Source organism: Salvia splendens, chromosome 16 (genome assembly GCF_004379255.2).
Source record: "Salvia splendens isolate huo1 chromosome 16, SspV2, whole genome shotgun sequence".
NCBI lineage: Eukaryota > Viridiplantae > Streptophyta > Magnoliopsida > Lamiales > Lamiaceae > Salvia > Salvia splendens.
In genome coordinates, this window is record NC_056047.1 from 10,844,749 (window position 1) to 10,856,072 (window position 11,324).

General features: G+C 36.2%; 1 protein-coding gene across 1 annotated transcript; it reads left to right on the top strand.

The window, feature by feature from the left end:
* Window positions 1-7,975: 7,975 nt before the first annotated feature.
* On the top strand, window positions 7,976-11,301 carry LOC121772163 (U-box domain-containing protein 11-like). The gene is made up of 4 exons (XM_042169161.1): window positions 7,976-8,371; window positions 9,131-9,247; window positions 9,322-9,777; window positions 9,867-11,301. Exons 1-4 carry the CDS (start codon window positions 8,066-8,068, stop codon window positions 10,935-10,937), a joined length of 1,950 nt encoding a protein of 649 aa, XP_042025095.1. The 5' UTR covers window positions 7,976-8,065; the 3' UTR covers window positions 10,938-11,301.
* The last annotated feature ends 23 nt before the right edge of the window (window positions 11,302-11,324 follow it).

The following is an 11,324-nucleotide window of genomic DNA, read 5'->3' on the forward strand; positions in this document are numbered from 1 at the left end:
GTTTTCACTCTGTTTCTTCAACTGTTCCTACTTCCTACATTACTAATGCATACAACATATACATGTCTTATGTTTATAGATTTGCATATTACTAATATAGTCTATATTAGTCATTATATTTATATTCCTTTATCAGTTTATCTACAACTTTAATAGTCCTATATTTCCAATTTTCGAGCACAAATTAATCCCCTTTTATTTTTTTATTATAAAATTTTATTTTCTAGACAGTGATGCTCATTTTTTTGTTAATAATGGAGTACTATTTAAAAACAAAAAAAATAATTTTCTTATTTTGATCTCATTTGCTAGGGAGTATTTATTTGTGGAATAAAAACTCAATGGTTTAGACATATTGTCACGTGTAATGTAGCATCAAGTTAGGACTTAGGAGCATGTGTGATTAAGCATGACCTTTGGTGAGTATATTTGAAATTAGTACTATAATTGTGTAAATGTAATGCTGTTGGTTCATGAATGAATAAGAGTTTATGAAGTGAACATAGATGCAGAGCAGCAAAAGGTGGGCATCTCAGGAAGTGTGGATTCCTCAACACTAATCAAGAAATTAATTAAGGGTAGTAAGCATGCTGAGCTCTAGTCCCAAAAGGCAACCCAAAACCCCACCATCAAAGAAGACACCACCAAGAAAGGGCAAAACCCCAAGCTGCATCTCGATTCCTTAAAAAACAATAACCAAAACTTCACCTTCCTGTCCGAATCCGACGACTGCTTCAACGAGGCTGCCACCGAAGATGAGATGCAGCTCCTCACCGCCGTGCTCAATGCCGAGGCCAACAAGAAGGCCAACAATGTCCACAACAACAACGCTAACGTGGTGAAGAAAGGGAACCAAAATCAGATCGAAGGGGCGGTGGGAAACGACATCAGTGCTATGATGAATCTTGCTGGCTTTCATGGCAACGGCGCAGGGATTCTCGGGAGTGGATTTCAGCTGCAGCCGAACGCGTTCAACGTGGGGAACAATGCTGCGGCGGCGGCGCTGATGGCGGCGAATGCTAATGGCTACGGCACTATGATGAATGTGTATGCTATGCAGCAGCAGCAGCAGCCGCAGATGATGTATAATCGAACGCCGTTGGTTCCTCCGACCACGGGCTACTACTACGGTGGAGGCGGCGGTAGCGGTGCTCGTGTGTTTGACGATGACAATGCTAGTGGTGGCTGCTCAATTATGTGAAGATTTGAAACTAGTTTGATTTGGTTTGGTTAGTGTTTTTTGGCTTTTGATGGTTAGACTGTTATGCTATGTATATGTATGTTGGTGTGTGATGGCTAACCTTCTAAGTTTGTAGTTTCAAGAATTTGGAGTTTTATGACATTCTCCTTTAATACTACTGCTATTAGAGCATCTCCGACAAAGAGAAAGTATATCATGCATTTGCCAATCTTAAAATGTGAAATATACCTATCTAAAAATAACATAATCCAAAGGAAAAAGGTATATAAAAAGGTAAATTATTTTTTAAAAATAAAATTATGTACAAAATGCATTAAAAACATAAAGTGTAATACTTTCTCAAATACCTTTCCCCTTTTGGAGAATGATATTTCATGAAAAAAGACAAATATGGTACGTAGTTATAAGATTTTAATAACATATTCCAAAGAAAAAAAGTATATAGAAAGGTAAATTATTTTTTTTAAATAAAATAATGTACAAAATGCATTAAAAACATAAAGTGTAATGTCTTCTCAAATACCTTTCCCCTTTTGGAGAATGATTTTTCATGAAAAAAAGGCAAATATGGTACATAGTTATAAAATTTTATCTCTTCATTGATAGGGAGGTAAAGATACCTCTTCAAAATGAGAAAAAAGTATAATACCATCTCTAATATCTCTCCTCTTAGAAAATAATTTTTCAGAAAAAAAGTAAATATAATAATTATATTAGTTCACCTCTCCATTTACCTCTCTCGTTGGAGATACTCTTAAGAGTTACTACTAGAAGATTGACTGTGTCAAAACATGAACAACGAATGATTGATTTTTGTGTGGGGGGACAGCGCGTGAGATTGGAATTTGTAATTTTGTAAATGAGAATTTAAGGTTTTACTAGAATTATTAATTTCCAATGTCCATGGATCTTTTAAACTGAGATAGCGAAATAGATCAAGCCAAGATGGGTCATAAGAATTTTGGCCCGGAAACTTTTGGGCTATAAAGCTCGATGAGCTCAGGCCCAACTGACCCAGCCCAATCATTTGGCAGCTCAATTTGTTTAAGATACTACGTGAAGTCACTGAAGTGGCAAAAAAATGTGACGTGACGTGACGTGATTTTTAACTTGTCAATTATTGGAATCAATATATTTATTGAAATTATTTAGAAGGAGATAATACGACTCTGATCAATATCAAACCAGTCTTAAACGCTAAACATTGAACAACATCATTATAAGATAACCAATGATTTGATTCCTTACTTAGATGGATCATCATTTTTGAAAGTTTGATAAGAATATGTAGGTGTCCATATTTTACAGATACAACTAGTATATTAAAATGAGAACTACAATAGTATGTAGTTTTGTAATTAAAATCAGCCACGAATTGTATAAAAAAGGGCATCATATTCAGTTGCACATCAGAAGGGAATACAGCCAAAAGGTTGAACTCACTACTAGAATATAATTTTGTGTAACATCATGAAAACAAGAAAATATTAAGTCGCCTTAGTCCTTTTTTGTGTGTGACATGCTTACCTGATTTATCTCACCATATCTTTATATGGATAATTTGTTGTCTCCTGAAAAGGACTAGCCACATGGAAAAGTATTAAATTATGAAATGTTATCATACGAGAAGGACTAAACAAGAAGTATAAAATTAAATTTTATTGAATAGCCGTCCGAATCCTATGCAGTAGTACAGACCATGTTATATACCACTAATATACATCAAAGAGAATTATATTTAAAAAAGCAATGAAAGGTATATACCACTAATATATATCAAAGAGAATTATATTTTAAAAAGCAATGAAAGGTTCGACGTATGGTTTATATGTAAATAATCAAATTATAGTCAAATCATTCATTTTCTTAGCATAATTTTATGCTAAATAGTGGAGTAGTGCAACTTTATTTCCGAATTCACAAATAAGTAGGCAGTATAATTTTTTGGTCAATTTTAAGTCATTAAATCATTAATACATGATTCCATGCATAATAATGGAGTAGTAATAATAATTATTTATTGATGAATAGTGTATTCCTCCGTAAACACAAAGTTACAGTTGTTAAATTATTACTACAAATATTAATGTATTTTTAATATTAAAAATTAGTCGTACTCCTTTCTTGCTAAATTATTACTACAAATATTAATTCGTATTTACTTATATAGTTTATTGACGCCTTTCAAATTTTTTATTGGTATTAAGCTTGAACTAGTGTACTTTTTCAAATAAATTTTGTAACACAAATACATAAGGCCATCCACAACGCTGTTGCTATACCGTTCCGTAAACTACTATTTGCGGGCCTCACTGTACTTTTTAACTCCATTTCGTAACTAAGGAACGGAACCTGCAACCCTTCGTTCCTTATCCATCCCTTAACCGTTCCTTAAATTACTATTCATTCAATTTAATTTTTTTTATTTCCAACTCAATTCAATTAAAACAAACACACTTCATTAAATAAAATAAACTTACAACATAAAATTCATAAAAAAAATATAATTTAATAATTTCCTAAAAAATAAAAGTACGCAATTTAATAATTTCATCCGCCAAAGTTTGCCCAAATGTGCTCAATTAGATCCTCTTGTAGTTGGGTGTGGGCGCTAGAATCGCGTGTCCTTGCACGAATAGATAATCGTTCTTGTATAGACGGATGCGCTCCACTTCGAGCCGGACTACTTGCGGTTGAGCTTCCGTGGGATTCGGGGTCGAACCAATTTCCCGCCTCGGGTCCTTCGTCTTGGACAATCATGTTGTGCAAGAATATGCACGTATACATGATGTCGACCATGTTCTCCATGAACCACGTACGAGCCGGGGCTTTGATGATGTTGAAGAGCGCTTGGAGAACCCCGAACGCCCTCTCCACATCCTTGCGAGCAGCCTCCTGCTTCTGCGCAAAAAGAGTCTGCTTTGGGTTCGCAGGCCTGCTGCACGTCTTCACGAAGGTAGGCCACTTCGGGTAGATGACGTCGGCGAGATAGTACCCCATTTTATAAAGCCGGTTGTTGGCGACGAAGTTGATGGCCGGCGCTTTACCATCCAAAACTTCGGTAAAGAGGTCGGATTGCTGCAGTACATTTTTGCAGCGTCGTGTGGCTGGGACGGCCGACCGCGTCGAACCATTCCTGGAAGAACTCTTCCCGGGCTGCCAAAGTATTCGCGATGTGGAGAAATAGCGGTTTCCCCATGCGGAAACGGCGATGGAAGTACGTATCTCCCCAAACCGGGTTATCGCAGAAGTAGTCGCGTACTAACCTTGCGGCGGCTTCCTCCCGGTTACGATGGATGTACGTACGGGACCGTCGTTGGGGCGGGGCGGCTTCCTTCGCCTCCCGTCGGCGATCTTCTTCAAGTGATTGTTCCATTATTTGACGCATTTGTTCAAAAGGATCTATTAGTTTGATTAAATTTGAGAGAAGAAAAACAGAGTTGATTTGAGATGAAAATTGGGGTGGAAATGGAGAGGATTTTAGAGGAATAGATGTGTGTTTGTGAGTGAAATGAGTATGAAATAAGAGTATTTTATAGAGTAAAGAAATTAAAAAAAATTGAAAAACGGCTATAAACGGTAACATTACCATTTACAAAACTTTTTTTTATTTTTATTTTTTTTAAAAAAATCGAATTTAAAAAAAATATTTATTGCGTCATCGTGACGATCACGCATGGCCTGGGAGCTCGCCACGTCGCCTCGGCGCGTGGTGAGACGTCTCGTGCTGCGTCTCGTGGTGGCGGATCTCGGGACGGGCTGGGGATGGAATGGCCGGCTGCAACGCGTTTCTCCGCAGTTTCGTTCCTCCGGCACAGAACGCGGGCCGGTTACGCCACGAATTGTGGATGCTCTAACGAAAAACCATATCTTAACTTTCAGATAAAGATAATAAAACATACCACATCAAAAAAAAACAGAATTCAAGAGCTCAATTGATATGTATGTGAATAATAGTTAGTTTTCTTTTCTGCGACATCGTCAAAGATTTGGATGCCAACGTAATTGCCATGTTACCCCTCACAAAACTGTGACTCAATCTTAGCTGGCAATTCAATTTGCAACCCAAATTCAGAATACCCAATCCCAATTCATCATGAACCACTGTCCACTTATACCAAATAGGAAAACTTCGAAAAAATAAAAATACTAGTACTATATTATTAATAATTTTATGTGTGACTTTATATTGTCTGACAATATGTGTTAATTGGATCAAAATGGTGTGCACCGTTGAAGTTTTGAAAGGTAATGAAGAAAGGCGCATAGAAACGTCTCGATAGTTTTAAGATTCTTGACGAAAAAATAAATAAAATTAAAAGACAAATATAATATTATTTTATTAATCGACTCTAAAGATAACAATAGCCCTATTCAATTAGATAGACTTTAGTCTTTCGATTAATTATGTGTTCCAAACCTAACAATCAATTCTTGTATGTCGTGAATGAAAATGCCTAACTTATCCTACAATCCGACTATGACAATATCATTGAACCGACACAAATAATATTGAAGAATTCATTTTACTTGTTAAATAAATTTTTTAGTACTCTTTCCAGAAATGATATTGCATAAAATGTTGCAATACACGTTTATGAGTTATGACTTTCGTACTCATCTGCCATATTATGTTATTGACCAACGCCAATTGCGTTGTGATTTGAGAAATTGCAAACTTATTGTTGACTATTTAAGCAATTTCGTTTGTTTTTCAGTTATAAACCATATACTACTATATTACTAGTATTTAAATGTATACTTTGGGGTGGTTGGCATACAACTAATGGGAGAATCATTTGTTCTATATTATTAAAATCAGTTAGACAATTAACCTTATACTCAATTTATTTCTTGATGATAGTCAACTTTTTCTCAATTTTTATTTGTCTATTTAGAGCTTACTTTAATCATGAGCACCAAAAATTATATAATGGGCTTTATTAGGAATACCTTGTTATAAGATCGTAAGTGATTATTACAAATTGCTCAAAGGGATAGTTTATGGAGTAACTTTTTCTCAATAATTTTTTTTTCTTTTTGACAAAATTTCAAAAGTTAGACCATTTCATTTATAGATTGTTACAAGTAATAAATTAAAATTTTCATAATCCTTTTCGTTTAGATGTAAAATATTATAATTAATTTGGTAAAACAATTTCATAAATATTAAATTACTAAATAACTTATCGAATTTTGTCTATGTGATTCACTCTTGTATAGATAAATTCAACTCAAAGAAGTGATTCATGTAAATAGGTGAAATCTATTGAATTGTAGTCAGTGTTACTTAGCTAAAGAATCCGTCAAGGTGTTATCGATCGACTTAATTAGTGCAAAAATTGAAAGAATCAAAACCAATAATTGAACGTGGATTAAATTCAACCTAGATCGGGTTTGACCCGGTCCGAACCCATCCAATTTGTATTCTAAGGCTAAAGAATCTGTCAATGTGTTATCAATCGACTTAATTAGTAGAAAAATTGAAAGAATTAAAACCAATAATTCAACGTGGATTAAATTCGCCCCAGCTCGAGTTTGACCCGGTCTGAACCCAGCCATTTTGTAGTGGAGTAGTAACTTTTATTAAGATTAATAAGTGTCATTTTTATTAGGGATTATAATTTTGATTCACAAAAATAATTATTTTTAACAAATTAACTTTTAATTATTAAAACAGTACTCGTAGTAGTAGTACTTTTTTAATAGAGTAACTTTTCTACATAATCAGCTTTCTTGGAGTATGGTTTTTATATTAGTTATAACAGCAAAGGCTGTCTTATCTTTTAACATAAAATGCTATCTTTTTTTGTAATTAAAGCAAAGGCTATCTTGACAACCAATATGTGTACACTCACAATATTCTTCTTCCAACTGTATTCTTTTGTTTGTTTCCCATTCACACGCTTATCATTTACCACACTCGTTTGCTGGAATCTAGCATTTTCATACTCCTTTAATATTATTTCCAATTCTTATTAATAAAATTTTGTCTTTCATTTAATATTTTTTTTATGCTGACTCAAATAAATTACGTTTGGACCGCGCTACTAATTAATCATAATTGTAATTTAATAACTCTAATTATATTTTTTCAAATTATTATTATGAAAATTAACAAATACTCTAATTAACAATTAATTGATAATTGCCGACGACTGCACTATCAATATATGTCGCAATATAAAGGGATTACAAAAGAAACATAAAAAAAAATGATTTGAAGAAGTACCAAGGATAAGTCCATCTTATTCATTAAACTATATAAGCAACTTTTAATTATATGTAGAACAAATTAAATCCATAATGATGAAACTGCAACGAATTCTTCCACCATATGAAAGACAACACGTCTAATTCTATTCTGTTGTAAGTTGTAAGACAGAATCAATCCCTTTTCTAGTCGATTATACCAAATCAAATTTAGTTTAGAACTTGTCCAACCAAATTTGGTAGTAGTGCATTGCATTTTAAATTAAATAAATAGGAGTAAAAGATTACTGACCCACGTCTAAAAATACATATTCTTAAATCTATTATTGCATTTAGCAGAAAATTACACAAATAATGATATACCTGGATTAACAGAATACCACTGCCTTATCATCCATTTTAGCCCACAGAATCATACTCTACTATATTAAATGTAGAATAAATATTTAAATAGCAGCAATAATATGCAAAAAAAAATAACATGCCAACTTCGTTTACAAAAAATAAAATAAAATAAAATAAAAAAATTGCCAACTTCATTTAAAAAAAATGTTTACCAACCGCAGCTCTAAAAGCAAGTAAGTCCGGTAAAATTTTGGTTGCAAGGAACACAAGCGCTCGCCCTCTTCCCTCTCCCTCTCTCCCCTCACAATGCCAGGCGGAGAGACCTCGCCGGCGGAAGGAGGCGCCACGGCTGCCCCGCTGAGCCTAATCCGTGACCTTGCCCGGATATCTAGCGCCGGCTTCTCTGGTTTCTTCAAGAAAGACTGCTCGGACTTGGCCCGCAGAGTCTCACTCTTGGCTTATTTGCTTGAGGAAATTAGGGATTCGACCAAAGTTCCGGAAATTGGGGGCATGGGATCTTCTTCCTGCTATTCCTTCCTCACTGATCTCACAATGGCGCTTCAGGCTGCTAAGAGGCTCGTTTTTGCCGCTAACAACTTCGACAATTCCAATGTATGTATGCAGTAATATGATTTTTCCTTGATTTTTTAGGTTTCATTCTGCTGTGTGTTGCTGATGCATGAGTCGTGCGTACTACATTTTGTGAGATTGGTTGGAGAAAATGGATTTTCATTGTTTTGTGAGATTAATTAAGATGAGTTTAGGTTGGAAATGGGATTAAGTTGCCAGTGATCTGAATTTCAGCTACTTGATTTGCATCTGATCTGAATTATGTAGAAATTGTAGCTGTTTCCTGCTGCATATAACTAATTGGCCTGGTTTTTGAAGATCAAAGTTTGTTTTATGATTTACTGATCTTATATCTCGCTTTACTAGTGTTGTTGGATATCATTAGAAAATTTTCGGCTGTGGTAAATTGGTGGATTCAGATGGGCAGATCTCTTAAAACTACCCCTAATGTTTAAGAATCAGATAGCTATACCATAAAATGTAATGTGCACCAAACGAAAAGTGTATTGCTGGAAATGAACTGGGCAGACTAAAAGAGGTTATGCATTTCCTATTTGTTCGGTAGAAGTCTGGTTATCTCCAGATTCTTGCAGATCCAACTGGCATAAGTCAATATTAGTGCATCAGATTGCTCACAAGCTGTTGAAATTTATAAAAGTTTTTAACAGAAACTAGTGCATCAGATTGCGTTGAAGATGTTTCTGTTTGTTAAACAACCAACCAGGACAAAGCTGTTCCTGATTGAGCTTGTCTAAGCGTTACCTTCCTCTGATAAAGTTTTCCCTTTCCTTTTGGTTCTAGGATGGGGCAACGAAGAAAATCTACTTTCAGTTTCAGTGCGTGACATGGAAATTGGGCATAGCATTGATCGATTTACCTTATGATGATTTTAACATTTCAGAAGAAGTGCAAGAACAGGTGAGTTTTGACTTTGAGCAACTTTATATTCCCTTCTCGACTGGGTCTATATCTGACATAATCCTTTATCCCAGGTCGAATTAGTTAGATCACAGTTGAGTCGGGCCAATGAAAAATACGGTGGGCCTCTTAAATCAAGCATACTGTATAGGGCACTGTCTCAGCCACTGGATAAAGAGATCGATCCATTTCGATCCAGCAGTGGGTCAGTTGGCAGTCTCCATGTGGAGAATATTGGGATCATTGATCATGAAGTAGGGCAAAAAGTGGAAGGCCTCTTGGAAGGAAATGGTTTAGAAAACCATGCTACAGATAATGATATTCCAAACGTGGAAAGTTCAAGAGATTCGTCCTCATCACTTGAGATCAGTCCCCCTAAGGACATAGATTCTGCGAGGATAGAAAGCTCAACCTGCAGCAGAAATGTCGATGAGAACAAGAAGCTTGATTCTCCTGTTATTCCAGTCGATTTTATGTGTCCCATATCTCTTGAACTTATGAAGGATCCGGTGATTGTGGCCACAGGGCAGGTAAGAGTAGTACCAAATGCCTTTCTATATGTTTCCTTTGCGATTCCATTGAAATGAATTCTGATTCAGTCATGTTTTTAATGTTTCAGACCTATGAGAGATCTTATATACAGAGGTGGATAGACTGTGGCAACACAACATGCCCAAAAACTCAGCAGAATCTCCGACATCTCACCCTCACTCCAAATTATGTCTTGAGAAGTCTAATATCACAATGGTGTGTGAAACACGGTGTGGAGCAGATGACACCACTGATGAATGGCAGGATAAAAAAGAGTGATGGGTCATTTCATGATGTTACAGGAGAAATAGCAGCTGTTGAGGCTCTTGTTTGTAAACTCTCTAGCAGGTCCACTGAGGAACGTAGGGCTGCAGTGGCTGAAATTCGGTCTCTATCCAAGAGAAGTACAGACAATAGAATCTTGCTTGCTGAAGTAGGGGCTATTCCAATCCTTGTCAATCTATTAACATGTGAGGACGCTCAAATTCAAGACAATGCAGTGACTTCTATTCTGAATCTGTCCATTTATGAAAACAACAAGGAACTCATAATGCTTGCAAACGCAATTCCATCTATCGTTCAAATCCTCAGAGCTGGAAGCATGGAAGCAAAAGAGAACGCAGCTGCCACCCTCTTCAGTCTGTCCCTGGCCGATGAAAACAAAATAACAATCGGTGCCTCTGGGGCAATACCAGCTTTGGTGGAGTTACTTCAGAATGGAAGCCCAAGAGGGAAGAAAGATGCTGCAACTGCATTATTCAATTTGTGTATATACCATGGAAACAAGGGACGTGCTGTTAGGGCCGGCATTATTACGGCGTTACTGAAAATGCTGACAGATTCCAGCAGCTGTATGGTTGATGAAGCTCTAACGATTCTGTCTGTCCTAGCAAGCCACCAAGAGGCCAAGGCAGCCATAATCAAAGCTAGCACGATACCGGTGTTGATAGACCTTCTGCGGACAGGTCTGCCTCGTAGCAAGGAGAATGCATCCGCGATCCTACTCTCACTCTGCAAGCGAGATCACGAAAACCTCGCCTGCCTAAGTAGGCTTGGCGCAGTGATACCCCTATCAGAGCTCGCCAAAACGGGCACGGAGAGGGCAAAGAGGAAGGCTAACTCATTGTTGGAGACCCTTCGCAAGTCACAACAGGCGTAACAGGTTTGTGATGTACCCTCGGAGACTTATTAATTGTTCTTACCGTGGATTGATTTGATCTCACAGAGAACCTTGCATGAGTTTTAGGATGTGCATGCAAATGAAAGAGACGGCTTACACATGAGAAACCAAAGATGTTTCTCATGCCTTCTTCCATTTTCTTCATTTACTTGATTCTTGCAGTTTCCCAAATGTACTGTGTTCATTTTGTAATTTATGACAGAACAAAACTGATTATTGATTTCATATTTGCTGATCAAGTCTCTAAGGAGATGATATATTTCTGAACATTCATGTAATATAATTTTCTGTATAAACTATGTTTTATTACAGCATATTGTTATTAGTCCTGTTTCCCAACTAATCAATCATTCTTAATTAGAAAAT

Bases quoted from the DNA above. Each gene is read 5' to 3' on its own strand.
- LOC121772163 (XM_042169161.1), top strand. From the start codon at position 8,066: ATGCCAGGCGGAGAGACCTCGCCGGCGGAAGGAGGCGCCACGGCTGCC. The intron at 9,248-9,321 runs GTGAGTTTTGAC...CCTTTATCCCAG, and splicing joins CAGAAGAAGTGCAAGAACAG to GTCGAATTAGTTAGATCACA. The intron at 9,778-9,866 runs GTAAGAGTAGTA...TTAATGTTTCAG, and splicing joins TGATTGTGGCCACAGGGCAG to ACCTATGAGAGATCTTATAT.